This window comes from Anabrus simplex, chromosome 1 (assembly GCF_040414725.1).
Source record: "Anabrus simplex isolate iqAnaSimp1 chromosome 1, ASM4041472v1, whole genome shotgun sequence".
NCBI classification, from domain to species: domain Eukaryota; kingdom Metazoa; phylum Arthropoda; class Insecta; order Orthoptera; family Tettigoniidae; genus Anabrus; species Anabrus simplex.
Window position 1 is genome coordinate 33367260 of NC_090265.1, and position 25375 is coordinate 33392634.

Below are 25375 nucleotides of genomic sequence, written 5' to 3' on the forward strand. Positions count from 1 at the left end.
AAATGTCATTTTTAATTATAATGATTATTCAATTTATTATTTTAACAAAAATATTTCTAATGAGTGTAATGCATTCCTCTCAACTGTAGCATAGACGATTATGCAGTTCACACCAACACGCTAGATGTCACCACCATCGCTGTTCGCACTCGACTCAATGCTGTTGAGATAGAGCTGTCCGGTATTGGTGTATTAAAGTATTTGGTTCGAATAATGCACGCCTCTAGTATCCAGAGTAGGTGTACATCACATCTACAGTTATTTACAAATTATGCAGGATTATTCAGCGAAGATGTCCACCCCAAATAAATCGTGAACAGTTTAAGATACTGACGTTCTGTTTTTACTTTCGTTAATTGTATTAAAGGGTTCATAGTACTTTTCCAGGCCTTTGAAAAATGTATTGGCTCACACGTTTTCATATGTGAACGTTATTTCGTGCAATAACTGCCCATGATATACTATCAAGTTTACTGTCATAGTTACTGGTACGTTGCACAGCTTGCACTTCAGGAGGATCGGTTTCAAGATTCTCGAGATCTGCGACGTCAGTCTCGAGCGAGAGCGTTGACCATTACTAAATAACGGTTTAGAAACTTCATATCGATCGATCATATTATCGATTCAATTCAGATTTCATTTCCATTCAGTTGGCATCACTACCAGAACCGGGGAGAGCTCCCTTCTGACTCCTCACCACCGTACACAAATCTATCCAGAAAAAGTGTGCCGATTATAGCTACGTCACAGCTACTGGATAGCCGTTACCGAAATTTGAGTGTGACTGGTTTTAGTAGCAGCTTCTAAGTAGCGGCTAATAAGTAACCTAGTGTGATATAGGCTTTATTGTTAGGTCGCGAACGCAAGGCGACCGTTCATATTCCACATGAGATTCGTAGGAAAAAATCATCGTGTTGGATTCGGAGAAATACGGAAAGTATTGATTATGTGGAAAATCCCAATCTGTAATTGTGACTAGTGATGGGCAGTCTGAGACGAGGTCTCGAGATTTCTCGGAATTTCTCGAAACTAGCGCAGGCATTACTTCTCGCGAGAAATTTCGAGAAATCTCGAGAGCGTTGTCCCCACAATGTGTGGCGAGCAGCGTGTCATAGGCCTGCAGGTAGTCGGAGCTGAATGTTGTTTGTTCCGAATATGCGAATAGCCAACCATGGGCCTTCTCATTTTCGTAAATACGTGTCAACAAGCGACTAGGGCGTTCGTTTATACCGAGGTCTATTTTGACGAAGTATAACATAATTATAAAGGATACGCATTCGGGCATTGTATGCACTGGTAGGTACACGAATGAGTGGTTTAAGTACAGAACATGACGGCTACTGTAGGTACACGTAATTGGATACTAGATGCGTGCATTATTCGAACTCGAGACGAGGCAAGATTAGCCTTCCTGCATATGTAACCACCATTACCCATGAGTGGAATGTACAATCTAAATTGCTATAGAGTATTCGCGTCATAATTAGGTAGGTACTTCGATATATGAGGGTGCAATGTGAACTGTGTCGAATTGTACGCGACAACTTGAAGACTATGTCCGAAATGCAACGTAAGTCGTGGATATCGGTTATTTTTAAGAGGTGTCACATAGCACAGCCCACTGTGTTGCTTATTCAAAAGAAGTAAAATACATCGGCAGAAATACTTCTGGGATGATCCGGCTCTTACAAACGCATAATAATCAATGAATAGGAATCGTCACAGAACACCTCCGGCCCGGTCTGAATCACAAGAAACTACCCTGCCGACAACGATTGTGAGGCATCCACGTAGGATTACATCCTAATAACAATTATTAACAAATTATAGAGGTTGTTCAGCTAAGAAGTCCACCTGACATAACTCGTGAACAGTTTAAGATACTGGCATTCTGTATTCACTTTCGTTAATGGTAAGGAGCTCATGGTTCAACATGCAGTGCTTTCATAGGATTTTGACAACATTTATCGTCACGCACGTTTCCATGTGAGAACTGCTGATGATAACTATCAAGCTTACACTCGTAGTTACTGGGACGTCGCACAGCTCGCAGCACACGAGAATCGGTCTCGAGAGTGTTGCACATCACCCCTGTTACACGTTACACTCACGTGTAATGGGGGTTGCATATGTAGCAAACAGGGGCGTGTTCTCCTTGAATGCAAGGCATTCACTGGATGCGTTATGATAATACAAAGAACTGTCTGATGTACGATTTTAGGTTGTTTTAAGTCAAATATTAACGATTTCATCTCTCAGAAGTACAAAAGGTCCGCGCAACTGTACTAGTTCCGTTGCTAGACTACGTATGGTGCTGGTGTAGTCTCGCCGTCTACTCCTCTCTAGGAACAAAGAGACAGCATGGCGGAGTTAAGGATGCAAGGCATTCAATCTTAAAATTGCATTCGGTGGCAGACGTAGTTCTGAAACCCTCCGAACGATGTCGCTGCAATTGAAACTTGGTCAGAATTTGTCACCCCAGACCCGTGCTACCCTCTGCCATCTGTTAGCAACTTGGAGAAAGTCGACATGTTTACAGCGAACGGGACCCACAGATTATCCCTCCAGCGAGAACCCAACGTGAAGAAACTGACCAATGCCACTGAGGTGACTTTCCTCCAGTGCTTCAGTTGTGGCTAACTAGTGAGTTAATTCATTGTGTGTTTTGCTGATTAGTGAGTTCATTCTGTGTGTGCTGTTCCTGTGCTATTCGTCGTTTTCGGTCTTTTATTATATTTTGCGCTTATTGTGGTATTAACGATGGATGAGTCTAAAACGGATATAATTGTAAATCAGTTTACTGGCCGTTCGTTTGATGAAAAGATTCAAATAGTTCAAGCCGGGAGACCTCTACCTTCCCTCGTATATTTCTTCTTTACCGGGCGAGTTGGCCGTGCGTGTAGAGGCGCGCGGCTGTGAGCTTGCATCCGGGAGATAGTAGGTTCGAATCCCACTATCAGCAGCCCTGAAGATGGTTTTCCGTGGTTTCCCATTTTCACACCAGGCAAATGCTGGGGCTGTACCTTAATTAAGGCCACGGCCGCTTCCTTCCAACTCCTAGGCCTTTCCTATCCCATCGTCGCCATAAGACCTATCTGTGTCGGGGCGAAGTAAAGCCCGTAGCAAAAAAAAACCTTCTTCTTCTCCTTAATCTGCTTACCCTCCAGGTTTGGCTTTTCCCTCGGCTTTTCGGACTCAGTGAGGGATCCCACCTGTATCGCCTCAAGGGCAGTGTCCTGGAGCTTCAGACTCTGCGTCGGGGACAAAACTGGGGAGGATGACCAGTACCTCGCCCAGGCGGCCTCACCTGCTATGCTGAACAGGGGCCTTGCGGGGGATGGGAATATTGGAAGGGATAGACAAGGAAGAGGGAAGGAAGCGGCCGTGGCCTGAAGTTAGGTACCATCCCGGCATTTGCCTGGAGAAGTGGGAAACCACGGAAAACCACTTCCAGAATGGCTGAGGTGGGAATCGAACCCACCTCTATTCAGTTGACCTCCCGAGGCTGAGTGAACCCCGTTCCAACCCTCGTACCACTTTTCAAATTTCGTGGCAGAGCCGGGAATCGAACCCGGACCTCCGGGGGTGGCAGCTAATCACACTAACCACTACACCACAGAGGCGGACTCTCGTAAATTTAAAAATAGAAAACAAGAATTGTGTACGCACGTTCAATCCAGGAACTTACAGTAAAACTGTTTGGCTCGAGTTCACTTACATGTAATTAGGGTGAGTAGAATTGAAATTTACTTAATACATTGTGTTAACTGCATGGTTACTAGTTGCATGCCTCAGTGGAGATTCCAGGATACGCCACTGGTAGCAAAGCACATCTGCCCCGTCTCAGGTTCGAATAATGCACGCCTCTAGTATCCAAGTAGGTGAACATCTTATATACAGTTATTCACAAATTATGCATTGTTATTCACCTAAGATGTCCACCCCAAATAAGTCGTGAACAGTTTAAGATACTGACATTCTGTTTCCACTTTAGTTAATGGTATTAAGGGATTCATAGTTGAACATGCAGTACTTTTCCAGGCGTTTGACAAAATGTATTGGCTCACACGTTTTCATAAGAGAACGTTATTTCACGCAATAACTGCCAATGATATACTGTCAAGTTTACAGTCGTAGTTGCTGGTACGTCGCACAGCTTGCGCTACAGGAGGATCGGTATCGGGATTCTCGCGAGAGTCTCGAGATCTGCGACGTCAGTCTCGAGAGTCTCGAGCAAGAGCGTTGCTCATCACCAATTGTGACAGTTGTACTATCAATACGGACACAAAAATAGCGACTCGTAAAGTTGGTTTACGTCGTACTGACACTGATAGGTCTTATAGCAACGATGGGATAGGAGTGGGAAGGAAGCGGCCTGGTGTGAAAATGGGAACATCTTCAGATCTGCCGACACAGGAGTTCGAGAACACTATCTCCCGAATGCAAGCTCACAGCTGCGCGACCCTAACAAATATAATGATAGGTAGTGTGAGAAGAGGAGACCAGGACAAATATGAAAGAATAAGAACATTCTCTACAACTTCACAAAATGGAGTCTTAAGATTGCTAGACTCTTTCCTAACCAATCCCAGTTGTTCTTTTCTCAGACCGCCGAGCTCGTTTCTGCTTCCGGGCTTCATCAGCAGGGTGAGCATCAACACTCAACGAGGGGCCAATAAATAATAATATTATTGGCTTTACTTCCCACTGACTACATTATGGTTTTCGGAGACGTCAGGGTGCCGCAATTTAGTCCCGAAGGATTTATTTTACGTGCCAGTAAACCTACCGACACGAGGCTGACGTATTTGAACACCTTGAAATAGCACCGGACTCGGCCAGAATCGAACCTGCCAAGTTGGGGTCAGAAGGCCAGCGCCTCATCCATCTGAGCCACTCAGCCCGGCATTGAGGGGCCATCCTGACAGATCTTCAGTCTTGATGTGGAAAAGTGTAGGCAAGGAAGAAAGCCGGATAAATACTGGGAAAGAAACAGAAAATGTACAATGCTGGGAACACAGGACAAACACAAGAAAGAGAGAAGGACCCCAACGGGATGATATAAATACTTTATTTGACACTTGTTTGTTGCATTCCAGTGCTTAAACTCATATACATGATTAAGTGACACAATTGAAGATAATGCAGCATACGAAGGGCATTCAATATATTATGCAACACATTTTATTTCTCAACAAATTTCGGTATAAAAAAATTGGAATCCTGTTTGGGATATGTTTGAATACTCCCGCTTCGTCTCGTGAGTTTCATTAATTTCTGATAGGTGGAAGCGCTATAACTAGCCATCAAAGTAGCGTCTGTAACGGAGGTGCGTACCAAACAGAGAACAGTTATTGAGTTTCTTTTGGCGGAAAACCAGGGCATCACAGATATTCATAGGCACTTGCACAATGTCTACGGAGACTTGGCAGTGGACAAAAGCACGGTGAGTCGTTTTCTGAGGTTTCATCATCAAAACAAGGTCCAGCAAACCTGTCTGATCTAGACTGTTCTTCCTCATCCAGGGTGCAGCCCGGATCTCGTGCCTTCTGACTTGCATCTGTTTGGCCCTATGAAGGATGCACTCCGCGGGAATCACTTAAGAGGATGATGGGGAAGTTATCGATGCAGCACGATGTCGGCTCCAACATCGATCAGTCGAGTGGTACTATGTAGGCATACAGGCCCTCACACTACGGTGGTGTAAGGCTGTAGCACTGAACGGTTATTACGTTGAAAAATAGGGTAATGCAGCAAAATGATTGGGGAATAACATGATGTATTCGAATCCCCAATACAACCGACCTAATTTTAGAAATAAAATGTTGCATTATGTATAGAACTCCCCTCGTAGGTACCTGAACACTGAACATTTTGTTCTGTCATTTACATTCTCCCATCAGTAATAATAATTAAAATGCACTTACTGAAATATCCTTCAGTATCTATAATGTTGCTGCTTGGGAAATTCTCGGTATCTGAGCTTAACAGTCGACTGCATTTGCAGGCAGTACAAGGGTACACAACTCCTTGATTTAAGCTTCCAGAAGAAGAATGTAACACACACGCACATACACAAATATATATTCAGCGTCGTCGGAAACAACGTGAACCGGGTTTATGAACATTGCTCCGACATCAATCAGTCGAGTGGCACCATGCAGGCATACAAGCCCTCATATTACGATGGCGTAAGGCCGTAGCACTGAACGGAGATTACGTTGAGAAACAGGGTAATGCAGCAAAAGGATTAGGGAATAACATAATGTATTTAAATAATCAATAAAACGGACCTACTTTTTTGCTATTTGCTTTACGTCGCACCGACACAAATATGTCTTATGGCGACGATGGGATAGGAAAGGCCTAGGAATTGGAAGGAAGCGGCGTGGCCTTAAGGTACAACACCGGCATTTGCCTGATGTGAAAATGGGAAACCACGGAAAACCATCTTCAGGGCTGCCGACAGTGGGGCTCGAGCCCACTATCTCCCGATAATTGGATACTGGCCGCACTTAAGCGACCGCAGCTATCGAGCTCGGTACATTATACAGTAATTATATTGAACTCCCCTCGTAGGTACCTGAACACAGAACATTTTGTTTCGTCATTTACATTCTCCCAACAGTAATAGTAATTAAAATGCACTTACTAAAATATCCTTCAGCATCTATAATGTTATTAGGATCACAAATACATTATATTACAGAGCTGCTTGCGAAACTCTCAGTATCCGAGCTTAACAATCGACTGCATTTGCAGGCAGTACCGTAGAATGGGGTGAAGTCGATCAAAATAAATAGTTTTTGGCATATTACAGGATGAAAATCAAGGAAAGCAATTGTAAAGCAAAGTATATATATGTAAAAAATCTTTATCTTTCTAAAGGTGACAATCTCAATAAATTACGAAGTTATTACTGCCTAAAGTGTGATCGACTTCACCCCACTTTATATATGATGTGGGGTGACATCGATAATCAGTTTAGTTTTAAAAATATTTAATTAAAGATTTAACATTTTAAAAATGACTACATTTGACTAATATTTGACACCTGTAGGCCTAATCTCTAAAGTATGGAATATAAATCACAAAAGAAAATCCCTATTTAACTTAGATTAATGTTCTGTACATTCTGTACAGGTTGAAATCACAAAATAAAATCCCCATTTAATTTAGATTAAAGTTCTGTACATTCTGCGATATCATATAATACTGGAGACATCTATGTTTGGAAAGATATAGCGTCCCCTTTTCAAACTTTTTGAGGACAATTTCATTATTATTTGTCTACCAGATGTTTCTTGAATATCGGGCACATCTGAAAATGAGAATTATATTTGCTTGACACTTTTTTTCAGATATATCTCGTAGCCACTATCAACTACTTTTAAATTTATCCTACGAAGTTTCTGTCTCTTTTCTCAGTGGGAAATGAAACCACAACGAAGTCATCAAAACGCCTAGTTCACCTTCGACAACACTTTGATTGTTTAGAATTGCAATTTTATTCACATTCACATCAGAGTGACTTTCATTATCTTCGGCATTATGAGGATCATCATCATAGTATTCCTCCAATGCTGCTGTCTCAACTAGTTCTTCTTCATCAGAATCAAGGAGGTCATTTACCACTATTCCCTTACCAGCAGCAATATTCATTCTCATTCCTCTTGCTGGACGTCTTTCATTGGGTCTCGTTCCTCCATTTCGTGCCTGCTGCAGATGTTCCACAAGTGTATCACTCCATTTTTCTGCTACTATTAGCGAATCTCCGGGAAACATTTCCTCCATGCTATTTTCAGAGGACGAAAAATGCCACATTACGAGGTTGGCAAATGTGAGTGGCTTTAGTTGGTAAAAGAATAAAAGTAATGTCATTCTCTTGGCACAAACGAATTACATACCGACAAATGGCTTGACAAATTGTCTCCAAAATATCCTTCCTTCCCTCTAATTTTCTCACATAGCGAATCAAGATCTTTCTACCCAGCCTTCAAACATTTCTAAATCGAACCAACCACTACTGTTCCTGTTGTAACCAGCTCCGGGTATTCCATCCTCCAATCAAGTAGGATACATGTGCTTAGATGGAGGCAATATTACACGACTGGCTGTAGCTGCTACAATTACACTGACACTAGTTTTCGAAGAATCCATAATTCTGTCAACGTGTTTTACTCCTCTCTTGGCAATAAATTTGGATTCACCGGGATCATCTGTGAAATTTGTCTCATCGTCGTTAATGATATTACTTGGTGGTACAGTATGTCTCGTAGAGAATCCTCTTTAAGTGGTTGAAATATTAATTCACTATGTCATTGTTGACACCTGCTCTTACACTCTTCATGTTCTGTGACATCCTCTCAGATAGAACTGGGTTTCTTTTAATGAAATTCATAAACTATTCTGTCCCAGGTTTATTGTCTTTGAATTTCCTGACTACTCTGCCTGATCTATTTAAGGAACACTTGATTACATTTCGTTCATCAGTACGTTTCAGAGCAAACCCCCACTCAGAACACTTACTTAAACCTTCCACCAAACAATTTTCATCTGTGGTGTTCAATGCAGATTGTCCTCCAAACTTTTTTGCATGTTTACCTTTGATCCAACCATTTAGGGTAGAGTATGGTACACCGTATGCTGCAGAGGCTTTCCTAATGCTCATTTCCCCCTTGTTTTACTTCTTCCACAGCATTCTTCAAATACCGTATTGAATATTATGATTTCGTTTCCCGGCAGGTCCTGGCTTCTTCCTATATATTCACTCCATGATCGACTTCACCCTACAAAATGTAAACATTAAGTCCCATTCACAATGCAAACGTAACGTAAACTTAAAATTACCGTTAACTTAGAAGTTTGCGGCCATGTTATCTGATGGAACCAGTCACAATGAGCCGACGTAAACTTAACTGCGAGTCCGTAAAATTAAGAGATTGCAAACTCCAAGCTCTTGCGGTTAATTTTACGTTAAGTTTAAGAAACAGCCAATCAGAGCAGATATAAACATTGTATTTTGTGCGCGATGTAATTACTTCTTTCGATGAGACACTTTTAATTCTCTTTCAAAATGATCTTTGTGTGTATGTCTGATAAAAGGAAAAAGTACTAAGACGCTGTATCGAAAGAGAATATGTGGAAATAAATATGCTGTAGCAATGAAATCTGACGGTAAATGGCGGGAGACAAGCTCGCAGCGTTGGCGACCGGGCGAGTGACAATCCGTCATAAATAAAACCAGATAAAACAGTGTCTCTGTATATTTCTTAACATTATGACGAGAATATTATGAGATTTAATTTCCAGCAAAAGCGATATTCTTATCTGTGGGCAAGTCATGCGCATGCTTAGCCACATTTGAGTAATGTGTAGGAAGACAAAAAGCTGACTGGCGGTCGGCGTGCACAGACGAATTTCATTGGCTGCGACAAGCAAAGAGTATCATGAAAGATACTTCTGTCTCCATTTTCAAACCAATATTGAAACTTTAAACGATGTCTAGTTATACATCAGCTGAACACTGTTTATGCAATGGAAGATCGTGCTCGATTTAGACGTTGTCTAAGGCTTAAAACTAGTCATCGTTTCTGCAATCGGCCCTATTGGTTTAAACTGCGCTGGAATATGCATGATTCCTTGTTCCTGTGGATCGGTTTATGTTGGCCAAACATCTAGGAAGGTAGCAACAAGGGTTAACGAACATCGCAGGCACTTACGTCTTTGCCAGCCAGAGAAGTCTGCTGTGGCAGAACATGCCATACATGAAATGATGTGGCGTATGGCTTTTAGTGCCGGGAGTGTCCGAGGACATGTTCGGCTCACCAGGTGCAGGTCTTTCGATTTGATACCCTTAGGCGACCTGCGCGTCATAATGAAATGATGATGAAAACAAACACATACACCCAGTCCCCGTGCCAGAGAAATTAACCAATGATGGTTAAAATTCCCGACCCTGCCGGGATTCGAAGCCGGGACTCCTGTGACCAAAGGCCAGCACGCTAACAATTTAGCCATGGAGACGGACATGCCATACATAATGACCATCAAATAATTTTTGATGCAACTTCTGTCATTTTAAAGAGGAACACTTTATTCCTAGAATCATTTGTGAGGCGACAGAAATTGCTAAACGCCCGAATAATTTTAACAAATGTGATGGCTATATACTGAGTAGATCATGGCTACCCTCCATAGTTTACTCGTCAACATCTTTGTCTGTGACTCTTCAGGCCCTGGAATGAACTATATTTCTAACAGGGTCTTTCTATCTTGAATTTGGTTACTATGGAGTGACTGTTGCCATTATGCTATGTTACTGCTCAGAAGATGATTCTGGTCGCAGGATCGAAACGTGTCAGCTGGTATTTAATATTACACAACTTAATATCTCCAAATAATTATCATAATGTCATTTAGTGGTCGTGAAAGTATATGTATTAAGATTATAAGGATATTATTACTATTATGAAAAATTACCACCCCTCGTCAAAATCCATAATTACAGTTGTTTCCCCAGAACCACAACCTACTTCCTTGCTTTACTTATTATAACAGTCCATCAACCAATCCACTTAGCACAAGCACAAACACTGCTGTTCATTCATCAAAGCAGGCCACAAAACAAACCTACAGGCAGATGATGATGCCTGCCCTATATATTGAACAGTGGAAAATCTGCACAGTCTACTTTTATCCAGTTTCCAGTAGCCTGACCAAAAATGGAGCATCACTGAGGGACATATCAATAGTTGGAAGAACTCGATGTTGAAAGTTCGTAGTGGACGTTTCCCTCTTCCGAAATTCCCTGCCAAGTTCATCAACAAAGACACAGTCAGAGTCTTCTATAAATAAAGAAGGCATCATCACTTTAAGCTCCAAAAGGGACTTCTGGTCAACATTAACAGAGTATTTTAAGTCAAGAAATGACAAATGTTTTAAACAAGAGGGGAACATATGGAATGGTAAACCCTTGACATCACAACATGAAAGTTTTAATACCCTGAGGTTCTTTAAAGTCATGATTAGTTTCATAGTGCACTCCTCCAACTTATTACAAGATCCAAGATCAAGATATTTAAGTTTATCACATTTTATAATGTCCAGCATCCCACAATCAGTCAAAAGTTCAGAAAAGACGAGACTTAAATTTTCCAACTCCATAAGAGTGTACAAAGATTCTACAGTCTTATCAGACAAGTCATAGCACTGGTTGAAGTGCAAGAGTTTTATGTTAGGGCAGTTGTCAATAATGACCTTACCAACTTCATCCTGGTACTGATCATAATGAATAATTCGTAATTCAGTTAACTGACTCATTGCTTTGTTACTGAATATGCTAATAAGATCATCTAATTCCACATTATGAAGTTCACTTAGAGTTAGTGATGTAACAGTGATTAATCTTGAGAAAGGCTCAAAGTACGGTGTGATTTCGATGTCCTGAGTATCACTTACAAATGAATCATAGTACGAATCTACATGTAGTGTCTTCAGTGCCCTACACACCACCAAAAGAGGAATTGTATTCATCCAGTCAGCACTTGTCCACCCGACAGCCAGTGACACCAGCTGGTCCTTTTTCTTTTCAAGAAAATATCCTAGGTCATTGTGAGTATGCATCTCCTTCACCAAGTCCAAATGTTGAAGTGCAGGGCAGCCATCACCTAAAGGTTTGAGCACTGCTGGATAATCCCAATGTCCATACTTCCCAACTACAAGAGTTTTCAGGTTTGCAAAACAAGCTATAACTTCTGAGCACTGCATTTTATTAAGCACTTCATTAGGAAGGTGTAAATATTCAATGCTTGGACATTTCTGAAGCATATTCCTTAAAAATTTTGCATTCAATCTCTGACGTCCACTGAATTCCACTCTCTTCAGTTTAGGACAATAGTTGAGGGCACCATAAAGAACTGAGTGACCCACTGGTCTCAATTTGAGACTGAGGATCTCCAGCTTCGGTGTCTGCTGAAGTACAATGGCTATGTGATCATCTGTTTCCTTACCATGTGGAGCATAACACAAAGTCCTCCATAACTCACTGTACTGAGCAACAAACCTCCAACGCTCACAAACTTTTTGTGCTGACTGTATTAAATCAGAAAATGTCAGATAAGAGAATATTTCCACGAGGACGTCATCAGGTAAATCATTGATATTTGTGGTATAATCCATACTGAGGATCTACAACAAAAAGAAAAACAGAAAGAGGAAAAATCTTGTAATTATCATTCAAGGTTAATGCAAAATAACATACAGTGAAAGTTCCAATAGGCACTTCTGAACGGCAAGTTATTCTAGATAACATTTTTTTAATCCCCAGCAGAAATACATAGGCATATATGGAAAAATTGCTTCTGAACATTAGACATTCTCAGTAACAGATACAGACATAACTAAATAATTATGCAAACCATTTCTATATAAGACATGGACACTGTTTCAGAAATGATGAATGCGAAAATGAAACTGCTAAATCTGAACTTTCCAAACTTCTCAAACAATTTGGTGATGTGCAGCAGACTTCGAGTCACCTGATGGCAATGTGTTCACGAAGGCTTCATCCGTAGATGCTGAGGGTCTTGTTCAGTCTGCAACTGCTGCTACTATTGCATCAAACATGGATGAGGATGAAGCAATGGAAACAACAGAAGCTCATGAAATTATTTCATGTATGGATCGTCTTAAGAAGGTGAGAGAAGCAAAATAAATATGCATCCATAGCAGATATGCAGAAGGACTTAAAATTATTTTCCAAGTAGGAATGCATCTACAGTTTGTGAGTTTTGTGTTTCTTTTTTTTTTGCTAGTTGCTTTACGTCGCACCGACACAGTCTTTTCACAGCACTCCATTAATGTACCTTACACTCTTTTGTAATATTTGAAACTATTTCATTTCGACTCAGTTATTTTATAACTTGGGTTCATTAGTCTGCCGAAACTTAAATTTATTATAAACTACCTGCACGAAAACATGAAGTAACAGTATTAAAACCTGAAAGAGAAACAACTTAATTAAAACAGAACGACATGTTTTGTTCTTAAAAGAACATTGTCAGATTCTATCAAATCACACTCAATTATTTAGAAAAGTATAAACATTTATGTTTAAATACTTATGAACTTGAAAATCTGGAACTTATCTTAAAAAAGTTCTGTTCCTTTCCACTCTAGCGTAGTTTCTAAATGCTTATACTTTTCTAAATAACTGAGTGTGATTACATAGAATCTGATGATGTTCTTTCAAGAACGAATCATGTCATTCTATTTTAATTAAGCTGTTTCTTCTTTTATGTTTAATACTGTTACCATATGTTTTCATGCTGGTAGTTTATGAATTCAGACGTACAAACTTTCAAAAGTCAAAAATAATTTTTTTTTCCAGCATATCCAGACATACGCTAAGGATAACATGATGGCAAGCATAATTGGTGGTCATACAAATTTTAGTGAAAAATGGAAGATTATGTATAGGTATGCATGCAAGGGAGAAACAGGTTCCAAGAAGGATATTCCAGGAATCATAATGAACAAGGGAAGTGTGTATGCGAGGATCTTCAAAAGGCAGAAGTATTCAGTCAGCAGTATGTAAAGATTGTTGGTTACATGTCCAGATAGAGGAGATGACTAATGCTAAAGAAGTATTAAAACTTACATATGATAACAATGACATTTACAGTAAGATACAAAAGTTGAAAACTAGAAAAGCAGTTGGAATTGATAAGATTTCTGGGGATACACTAAAGACAATGGGTTGGGATATAGTACCATATCTGAAGTACTTATTTGATTATTGTTTGGTCGAAGGAGCTATATCAAATGAATGGCGAGTTGCTATAGTAGCCCCTGTGAATAAAGGAAAGGGTGATAGACATAAAGCTGAAAATTACAGGCCAGTAAGTTTGACATGCGTTGCATGTAAGCTTTGGGAAGGCATTCTTTCTGATTATATTAGACATGTTTGCGAAATTAATAACTGGTTTGACGGAAGGCAGTTTGGGTTTAGAAAAGGTTATTCCACTGAAACTCAACTTGTAGGATTCCAGCAAGATATAGCAGATATCCTGGATTCAGGTCAAATGGACTGTATTGCAATTGGCCTAAGGCATTCGATAGGGTAGATCATGGGAGACTACTGGCAAAAATGAGTGCAATTGGACTAGAAAAAAGAGTGACTGAATGGGTAGCTCTATTTCTAGAAAATACAACTCAGAGAATTAGAGTAGGAGAAGCTTTATCTGACCCTGTAATAATTAAGGGGGGAATTCCTCAAGGCAGTATTATCGGACCTTTATGTTTTCTTATATATATAAACGATATGAGTAAAGAAGTGGAATCAGAGATAAGGCTGTTTGCAGATGATATTATATACAGAGTCCTAATAAATAAGTTACAAGACTGTAAACAACTGCAAAAGAACCTCGATAATATTGTGAGAAGGACAGTAGGCAATGATATGATGATAAATGGGGTTAAAAGTCAGGTTGTGAGTTTCACAAATAGGAAAAGTCCTCTCAGTTTTAATTACTGCGTTGATGGGTTGAAAGTTCCTTTTGGGGATCACTGTAAGTACCTAGGTGTTAATATAAGGAAAGATTTTCATTGGGGTGATCACATAAATATGATTGTTAATAAAGGGTACAGATCCCTGCACATGGTTATGAGGGTATTTAGGGGTTGTAGTAAGGATGTAAAGGAGAAGGCATATAAGTCTCTGGTAAGACCCCAACTAGAGTATGGTTCCAGTGTATCGGACCCTCACCAGGTTACTTGATTCAAGAACTGGAAAAAATCCAAAGAAAAGCAGCTCGATTAGTTCTGAGTGATTTCCAACAAAAGAATAGCGTTTTAAAAAGTTGCAAAGTTTGGGCTGGGAAAACTTTGGAGAAAAGAGACGAGCTGCTTGACTAAGTGGTTTGTAAAACCAATATAAATGGTCCGTTATTGGACAGCTGGAAAATTTATAACGTCCAATAACGGGCCATTTATATTGGTATTATAAATGTACTCATTCGGGACAAATATTTCAGGTTCCCTATGGGAATCAACATCTTTATCATAGGTAGTATGTTCTGAGCTGTCAGTGGAGAGATGGCGTGGAATGACATCAGTAGACGAATATGTTTGAGTGGTGTCTTTATAAGTAGGAAAGATCATAATATGAAGATAAACCTGGAATTCAAGAGGACAAATTGGGGCAAATATTCGTTTATAGGAAGGTGAGTTAGGTATTGGAATAACTTACCACGGGAGATATTCAATAAATTTCCAATTTCTTTGCGATAATTTAAGGAAAGGCTAGGAAAACAACAGATAGGGAATCTGCCACTTGGGCTACTGCCCTAAATGCAGATCAGTAGTGACTGACTGATTTGTTACGACACATCATTGATTACATAACTTTGAAGGATATTTAACACATTATACTACTCAACTATGTACTTTCTCTTATTTATTATAAATACTGCATGTATCTGAGCTTTATAGTTGGGCCTACGAGAGTTTGAGTCATAACCATTAAGTCTGCTGCATTATCATAGTTACCTCCCTCTGCAGCATTTCACCCTTTCATACAGGCTGAATATTTAATAAAACATGACGACCTAACGCAATTTAATAAAATTTGACCCATTCCTAAGCTCGTGCTAATAATTCCAGTATTTAAGATAGAACACGTCATTGCCAATAAATATGAGATTTCATAATCACTAAACTGACAATAAACTCAACTAATGCACATGTTAAATAGAGAGCAGAACTGTACAACTAGCCACTGATTAACTTACAAAAAAATAAACTAAAACAAAATATTCAGGAAAAAAACACAAAAATAATTATATAAGCCAGCAACAACTAACAGAGTAGCACTCTGAATGATATCACAAAAGCAACTGAGAGCAAGCCAACCCACGTGGCAATAACTTCCTTAAATGTGGCATCTCTGTTATCGTTACCATAGCAACAGACCATTCTCGAGCAGCGTTAGTCAACTTTATCTCGCCAGTGGCGCTAAACGTCAGACTTTAACTCTCGTGAGCCCAACTATAGAACACATGACTCTTCATAAATTTCTGAACAGATTTATGCTCAAAGCACTGGCCTTGCTGAACTGGCTTTGGGGTTACATTTTTTCCAGAATTCTTTTTTGGGAAGTTTTGATCTGAACTTAGATTTGACCTCGTAAATATGCTAAAGAATACTTACAGTCGGCACTGCTAAGTGGAAATGATAAAATAAAAAACATTACATTAGAGATTCTGCCATATTTAAGAACACCACCAGCTGTTCGCATCTGTCTTGCCAGTGCCCACTGAAACATCAATTCTCTCCAGTTACTTAAAGAACGAGGAAAATTCTGGGATTTTCAAAAAATACAGGAATACTAAATCTGCTTTCAAAATCGGGAGATAAGAATCTGTGATCAGGAGAGAGGGAGGAAGGATCAAATATAGGGAGTCTCACGCTTAAATCGGGGGAGTTGGGTAATAAATTTACAGATGTGCCAAAATAAGTTTCAGCAGACTGAAGAACCTAGCAGTTACTGAAAGAAACCCTTGCACTATTTGTATTGTATTGCTTGCTGTATTAGACCTTCTATTAAACTTAATTTTACTGCTGGAACATTGCATATTCTTGGAATACAGCAACGAGTATTCATATGAAAAATGCATCCTCAAATCTTTTATAATTGTGGGCCTTTTTTTTAAATGTGCTTTACATATCACCGACACAGATTGGTCTTATGACAACGATGGGATAGGAAACAGCTAGTAGCAGGAAGGAAGCGACAGTGGCCTTCATTACGGCCCCAGCAATTGCCTGGTGTGAAAATGGGAAACTACAGAAAACCATCTTCAGGTCTGCCAATAGCAGGGTTTGAACTCACTGTCTCCTGAATGCAAGCTTATAGCTATATGACATATATCGTGCAGCCAATATGAACAATTAAAACTTGTCAATATGAATCCTAGGTTCCCAGAAACTAGAGCTTTGCCCAAAATACATAAAAAAAGTATTTCAATTCGTCCGATTATCAATTGCCAGAATTCTGCCACATATAAGGTCTCTAAATACATTCACAATTGTTTGAAAAGATATTACACTTTTAATAATAAACAAACTTTAAGAAATTCCCTTGACTTGTGTGACATTTTGCTTAAATTTGGCGTGCGTCCAAACCAGATGATGTGTCCGTATGACTAGTGAATATGTTCCCGAATATTCCGACAGATAAAACTGTTAATATCATTCATGATAATATTTGTAAACACAGTAATCTTAGTAAAATGGAAGTAGAAGAATTCACTAGATTGTTAAATTTCGTATTAGACAATAATTACTTCTCATTTAACAATAATATTTATAAACAGAATGGATTAGCAATGGGTGACCCAATATCGGGCATCCTTGCCGACATATTTATGGATTCAATCGAACACAATGAAATAATAGCAAAAATTAAAGGAATTTATTTATGGTTGAGAGATGTAGATGATACGTTTGTAATCATAAACAAAGATGTCACTAATAGTGAAGAAATCTTAAATAAGTTAAATGAAATCGAACCTAATATGAAATTCACAAAAGAGGACGAACTCGATAACTGATTGAATTTTATAGATGTTTAAAGTAAATACAAATTTTTTTTAATATTCCACCTACTCAATACTAAAAAATCATGTGATGTTTTTACAAAAACATTATAATGACATTAAAAGGTACTAGTTTCGGTCCACTGTGGACCATCATCAGCCTAGCCAAATTACAACAGTAAAAGACATAGTGATAAAAATAGTATGGAGAAATGAGAGGATCTAAAAGGATGGGATGGTGGTGGAATGACAGATAAAAGTGAAAAAAACGTATTTGCGAATAATGATAAAAGTAACAGAAGTGTTCACAATGACAAGTAAAATCTTGTGAAGTCACAGTAAAAACTCTTGATGAGATAGTCAGGTTGGCAGTTGCTCCTCTGTTGCACGATTGACATATATAACTACGTATATGCTTCTAGAAAGTTGTAGATGTAAGTTCCACTTTTGCGTAGAGGGAAGAATTTCTAGATGTAACAGTTACGCGTAAGGTAAACACTTTTGATTTCCAAATATTTAGAAAACCGATACAATCATCTACAACTATAAACAATTTTTCTTTATACCCAAATTCACACAAACAAGCATATTTTTACAGTCTGATTTATAGAGCACTTAGCATCCCTCTATCTCCAAAGAATTTGAAGAAAGAATTAAATTATATTAGGTACCTCACTAAAAAAATGGTTTCAAAATAGAAATGATCAACAAATTAATCAATAAATCAATAAAATTAAGAACAAGTTATCCACAAATCTGAAACCAGAAAAAAAAACAAAAAAAACCTGAGTATGCAACATTCACTTTTAATAATTCAGCTATACACCAGATTACTAACGTATTCAAGAAACATAATTTTAATATAGCTTTTAGAACTACTAATACTAACCAGTCCATATTCTTTAATCATAAAAAAGTTAATTATGATAAAAATCGTTATTTGGGATCAGGAGTATACAGATTCAAATGTACTCAGTGTAATTTTTCATATGTTGGACAGACTATGACAAGATACATGGAACATGTTAACGTGAAAAAACATAGGAAATACTCAGCGATGAGTTTGCGTATGAGGGAGACTGGTCACAGATTTGAATCCATAAAGAAAGACCTAGTGATAATTAGAAACATACAAAAAGGGAGAATGTTGAACGAATTAGAAAGTTTATATATCTATTTAGATCAGACATACAATAAGCAATAGAATCTTAATGAAACCGCGGACAGTAAAAGTATGTTACATGAATGAATGCCGAAATTATTAAAGTCAGTTAGTTCGAATAAATTTAGGATACCTAATATATTTAATTCTTCTTACTCTAATACTCCTCCCATACCTACAGATATTAGGCCTACTTTCAACAATACGGTTGACTCCGCCCCTTTGTCAGCCTCGTCACAATTGACTCCACCCATCCTCTCCTCCCACACTCCCCTATTCCTTCCCCTCTGAGTTCACTGCCATCTCTGCAGCACAGTTACAACACCAGACTCAGAACCAACAGAAGGACAGCAACCAACACAACAGTAGATAACAACTTTCAACTAACATGTAAGTCCTCATCTGTTTCAATTTATGTAATCCGAATTCTCTCCTAACGTTCATCTTCTTATTCATCTTTTCCCTGTCTTACAGAAAACATTATTTCAGTATCTACTGACATTTCCTGGCAATGTTCCAGCCAATAGTAATACCTACTGGTGCTAAGGGCCACTTACAATTTTTCAACTGATGATTCTGTCTCACTTTATACTCACGAATTTCATCAGCGGCCTTGGACATATTGTATTTATGACAATCATGTTTATGCTTGTGTTCATGCCCTCATGTCGTTGGCTTTATATTATTACGACTTTGGTTTTCCACTAACATTTTAAATGAATTGTTTTAATTGGAATTTTAATGGAAGAAGTTTTAGTCTCCGACAAGATTATAGTTTAATCATTGACAGTGTTTCCATTAGCATCTTTATATATTGTATCATTTTTCACATTTTTATGTCCCGAATTTTAATAACTGGCTAAACTTTTAGCTTCCACTTTTAATATTAGTTGTACTCTTGATGATTGTTTTTAGGCTGAAGATACCCTTAATTGAGGGCAACCCAACATGTCCCATTTAACTGAGAGTCTATTTATGTAACCACTATAAGTGAAAATAAAAGTATTGAATAGGTGGATTAAATTAAAACATTTTTATTGTTGTTGAAACACACCACTTAGTCGAGCAGCTCTCCTTCTTTCTCTCCATTCTACCCAGCCCAAACTTTGCAACATTTTTGTAACGCTACTCTTTTGTCGGAAATCACCCAGAACAAATCAAGCTGCTTTTCTTTGGATTTTTTCCAGTTCTTGAATCAGGTAATCCCTGTGAGGGTCCCATACACTGGAACCATACTCTTACCAGAGACTTATATGCACTCTCCTTTACATCCTTACTACAACCCCTAAACACCCTCATAACCATGTGCAGAGATCTGTACCCTTTATTTACAATCCCATTTATGTGATTACCCCAATGAAGATCTTTCCTTATATTAACAACCGATATGAATAGGAATTTAAAACAATCAGTGGATCCGACCCACAGTGCCTCACATGCACAGAAGCTGGCACAAAACAATAGTATTACTGACCAAGGGACTGCTTCTATAGCACGATGCTGAATCGATTATACTTATAGTTGAAACGGGTCCAAAATCCAGGCCACCGGCCCCTCATAACGGTATTTATCGCTAGGAAAGTAGAACCATGCTGTTTGTCATGTTGCGGTACTAATCAAAAGTAGCGTAAACTCGCGCTATTCCACACAGTATGGTACTATTCACAGGTAGTGTAATGAGCGCATTTAACACAGACCTATGGTGTTTTGCACATTGCAGCGCTATTTACAGGCAACGCAAACCTATGGCGTTCCTCACATAAGTGGACTAACCACAGGGACTCTTACTATCCCGTAGTATTCCTCACATAGTGGGAACTGAGCATAGGTAAGGCAAAACCATGGTGTCGTTAATTCCATGTTGTCGCTCATATAGGGGTACGAATCACAGGTGCTGTAATACCCACATCCTGATTCACACACTGTCGCTACTAATCACAAACCTAGTGCGTATCTAACATAGTGGTACTAGGCGCAAGTAAAAGCGACCCATGGTGTTCCCCGCGTGGTGGTACTGATTACAAGTACTCTCATGGTTCTAATCGGATCATCCCTAGGTCGCCTCTTACGACATGCAGGAGATAAAGTGGGTGTATTCTTCGTCTGCTTTCCCCACCCACAGGGGGTAAAATATTGATTCTTAAAATTCACATCGCTAAGCCCCGACCTCTTTCGGGGAATACATCTTTGCATTTACTGAAAATATGTTCTACATGAGCACTTGAAGGAATACCCGAGATTAATTTTACGAAACAATATTGGGATAAGTATGATGTAACTGAAAGTACTGGAGACATAAAATATGTCCCTGATCCAGAACTGGTGAAGCTACTGGTTCTGCTGTAATAGAACCACTGAAAAAGTTATCATTAGTTTTTCCCCCTTTCTTCTTCCGTGGGATGAATATCAATTACTAGAAAGTAACAATTACTAGAATGTACATACATTATCATTATAGACCGTTATGCCTTTCAGCATTCAGTTTGCAAGCCTCTGTGAATTTACTAAACGTCGCTACAATCATCTATTTGCAAATAGTGCTGTGGCCTCATTTACTTCTATACCTCTTATCTTTAAATCGTTAGAAACTGAGTTTAACCATCATCGTCTTGGTCTCAATCAATCAATACTGATCTGCGTTTAGGGCAGTCGCCCAGGTGGCAGATTCCCTAACTGTTGTTTTCCTAGCCTTTTCTTAAATGATTTCAAAGAAATTGGAAATTTATTGAACATCTCCCTCGGTAAGTTATTCCAATCTCTAAATCCCCTTCCTATGAATGAATATTTTCCCAATTTGTCCTCTTGAATTCCAACTTTATCTTCATATTGAGATCTTTCCTACTTTTAAAGACGCCACTCAAACTTATTCGTCTACTAATGTCATTCCACGCCATTTCTCCGAAGACAGCTCGGAACATACCACTTAGTCTCCCTCTATTTCTCTTACCCTCCATAACAGAGTCCATTATTCTCCTATATGATTTTTCATGAGAGTTTAATCCTGATGTAAACAAATAGGCAGAGCACCTTGGCTCTGCACGTGGACATATACGTAGTTGATTGGAGAAGCAACCGTCGCACTCACTCGACTGTATGCGAGCTTGAAGAAAATTAGTATGTTGCATTAATTTAATTTTATCTTAGTTTATTACATTTAGAGAGTCTGAAAGAGTAAGTAATCAAATTAAAATATGGTTGTCATATATACTGGTATACATCTATACGTTTTTAAAAAAAATAAAACTGTGATTAAATAATGAGATATGAAGGCAGAAGGCGTGGTGTAATGCGGGAAGTCTTCTCATAGTGAGGGAAAGTCCCAAGCTGTACAGCGTGGAGGTAAGATGTTGCATCTTGCAGCAGCTGTCAGTGTCAGTATTCATAGTGAGAGAAATGGAGCAAGAGGTAGGACCATCGCGTGTAGTGAAGCACAAAAGAGGAAAACCGCTCAGAAATGACCATAGGCAGTGCGTTGTGAATGTTTTTAATAAAATAAGTGAACAGAATACAGGTTTAGCCGTAAAAGAGGTAGAGAAACTCAGTGCAGAGTTGTGTGGTGTGTCGGCTAGTTCGGTTCATAACATGCGGACACAGTTTAGAGGGACAGGAAAATTAACAACACCGGGAAAGGAACGTAAACGACCTCAAAGAGTCGAGAAGTACTACTTTATGCAAAGTATTAGACAGTGTGAATAAAGATAAAACTTTACCCACCTTCAGTTTAACTACATTGTAAAGGACATAGGGTTCCAGTTTGTTAAAAGAGAACGTAAACCTGTGTTAATGGATAGGGAGGATATTGTATTGTGGAGACGGAAGTATTTGCGTGAAATTAGGAAATATTGTGCAGAAGGTCGCAAAATTTATTACTTGGATGAAACGTGGCTTAACGAAGGACACGTAACTTTGAAAGTATGGGTTGATTCCACTATTAAATCCAAGAAACAGGCTTTTGTTTCTGGACTTTCAACCGGCCTGAAGCAGCCGACTGGGAAAGGCAAAAGGCTTATCATTGTTCATGTAGGTAGCGACTCTGGTTTTGTGGAAGGTGGAGCTCTCGTGTTTGAATCTAAAACAACACGAGAGTATCATGAAGAAATGACAGGTCACGTTTTCTATCGTGGTTTTCGTCTATCCTACTGAAACTCGAACCCGGAAGCGTGATTGTAATGGACAATGCATCTTACCATTCTGTTAAAGTGGAACGAATCCCTACAATGGCAATGCGGAAAGACCAGATCATTGCTTGGCTCGACAGTCACCAAATAGAATACAAGGCCGATATGGTCAAAGCAGAACTCATTGAACGGGTGAGGTCAGTGCGAGATATATTTGCGACGAAAGAGCACAGAAAGCGGGCCACTGCGTGCTACGACTTCCAACCTACCATTGCACTCTGAATCCCATTGAACAGATATGGAGTCAAGTGAAGGGTTACGTTGCGAGAAACAACTCGACCTTCAAGCTACAAGACGTACGAGCTCTACTTTGCACAGCCCTTGAAAATGTGACAGCAGATAACTGGAAAGACTGCATTAGAAATGCAACGAAAGAAGAAGACCAGATGTGGGAGCTAGATGGCCTAACAGATGAAATTGTCGAGAGATTTATCATCACTGATAGCGGCCAGAGTAGCAGCGACTCATCAGACAGTGACAGTAATGAAAATGAAGGAGATACATCGTGTGATATGGAAGGAATTGAGCCCCTGCAGGACAACTAAGAAAGGTAAGCATATACAGTATGCATGGTCTTCTTACTTTGTTAAGACTGCAACTGCCTGTGTTTCTTGTCTTTGAGTTGTTTCTTTTCGATAGATGTTGTTACAGACTTATCCAACAGTTCCGTCTGACATGTCCAATCGTGCTATGTGCTCTATCAGGATAGGAACTCTACAAGATAAGAGATATACATTTCAACTCGAAAGTTGGTATTCTATTAGGTTACAGTCTACCGGGTGGACATTTCAAACAGCTGTCCTAAGATAAACCTTCCTACGTGTGTAATTTTGTGCTCTAGCCTACGATAGCTTTCTTTAATATTCAGAAATGAATGAATAAATAAATAACGTAGGCCCTAACCTTCAGCAGTACATCACCCTTCAAACTCCTCCGTTTAGTATCACACAGTTCAAAAACTGTTCCTTGTCTATTTTAGGTCATATGCGCAGCACTGTATGTTCGAACACGAGGTCGATACTACACGCTCAGCGAATCACAACTCTTTCTTTGGCTGAGGTGTGGACATGCCTTGTTTACATCAGGATTTAACTTTTATGAAAAATCATATAGGTAACCCACCCTCCTCCATTCGTCTCAAATGACCCCACCACCAAAGCCGGTTTATACGCACAGCTTCATCCATCGAGTTTATTCCTAACTTAGCCTTTATCTCCTCCTTCCGAGTACCCTCCCGACATTGTTACCACCTGTTTGAACCAGCAATCATTCTCGCTTTCATGTCTGTTACTTCTAACTTATGAATAAAATATCCTGAGTCCACCCAGCTTTCGCTCCCGTAAAGCAACGTAAGTCTTATAAACTTGAACACAATAAAACACCCGTAGCTGTATCACGACTAGGAATACATTAACAAATCTAAGCTAAATAAAACACTACGGTACGTTCTTCCTTTTTTTCGGGAAAAGACGATTCTTCTCATGTAAAACCACCTAAACGCTCTTTTTAACCTCTAAAAGCAGCAATGATGCACATGACATAACCAATACTTAGGCGATGAAAGTTGTGGTGTTCCGAGGGCCCTAGGTATGATTTATACTGTTAGGAAGAGGTGGATTAATTAAATCAGTAAAGTAAATATACAAACCAACCTGCAAAGCATACAACTCAAAGCCAATACACTATAGTGGAGGGCGTGTATTTGGTCGCATTGATGGTTTGACAAGTCCACACATGACCTGTTCTGTTCTGTTCGTGAAGTTGATTTGGGCTCATTATTTCACCCAGACACAATACTGTATTATATTTGTACTAGTTGTACACACGCACACAATTTCAATAAAGGAGTACACGAATAGAAGTACATAGTGTGACGACTTCTGCTGTTTGATATGTTCCTACGCTACGCGGCGCTGGTGTAGGTAAACAGGGATCAGCTGTCCCTGACCATGTGATTTTAAATGAGATCTGATGTGACTTAATTCGGAATTTATCGTTTAAATAAATAATTTAAAACCGTGTGTTTATTATTGTTATGTTTCAGGAATGTGCATTTTCTTTACCGACCGTTGACTGTGTTCGTGTGCGATCTGTGTTTCGTGCAAATTAAGATTATAGTGTTCCTTGTTTTGAAAGTAATATGTGACAAATTCGTAGGAAATATTTTACATTTAGTAATGATTTAATGACATTACTTCTGAAATTGGTTCGTCAGTGTCTTAACGAATATGTTAAAAGGGTATGTGTGTATAGAGCTATTTCATTAATTCACCACAAAATCAAACTCAGTTGCAATTATCAGCTATAACCTTAAAAAAAAAAACACATGTTCGACTGTTATAGTGTACCGGTACATGCTACGTAATATAAACACATTAAAACTCTGCAGGCACCCACATGATGTTACGTACCGGTATGTCATACATATGTAATTCCTA

The 25375-nt window shown here is 39.1% G+C and overlaps 1 protein-coding gene across 1 annotated transcript; it reads right to left on the reverse strand.

Annotated features, from left to right (window-relative positions):
- Positions 1 to 5054: 5054 nt before the first annotated feature.
- LOC136860391 (F-box and leucine-rich repeat protein 13) lies at positions 5055 to 24746 on the reverse strand. The gene is made up of 2 exons (XM_067138754.2): positions 24590 to 24746; positions 5055 to 12189 (listed from the first exon to the last, which is right to left on the reverse strand). The coding sequence occupies exon 2, from the start codon at positions 12178 to 12180 to the stop codon at positions 10696 to 10698; it is 1485 nt and encodes a 494-aa protein (XP_066994855.2). The 5' UTR covers positions 12181 to 12189; positions 24590 to 24746; the 3' UTR covers positions 5055 to 10695.
- Between the last annotated feature and the right edge of the window lie 629 nt (positions 24747 to 25375).

Coding starts and splice junctions, on each gene's coding strand:
- LOC136860391 (XM_067138754.2), bottom strand. CDS start 12,180: ATGGATTATACCACAAATATCAATGATTTACCTGATGACGTCCTCGTG.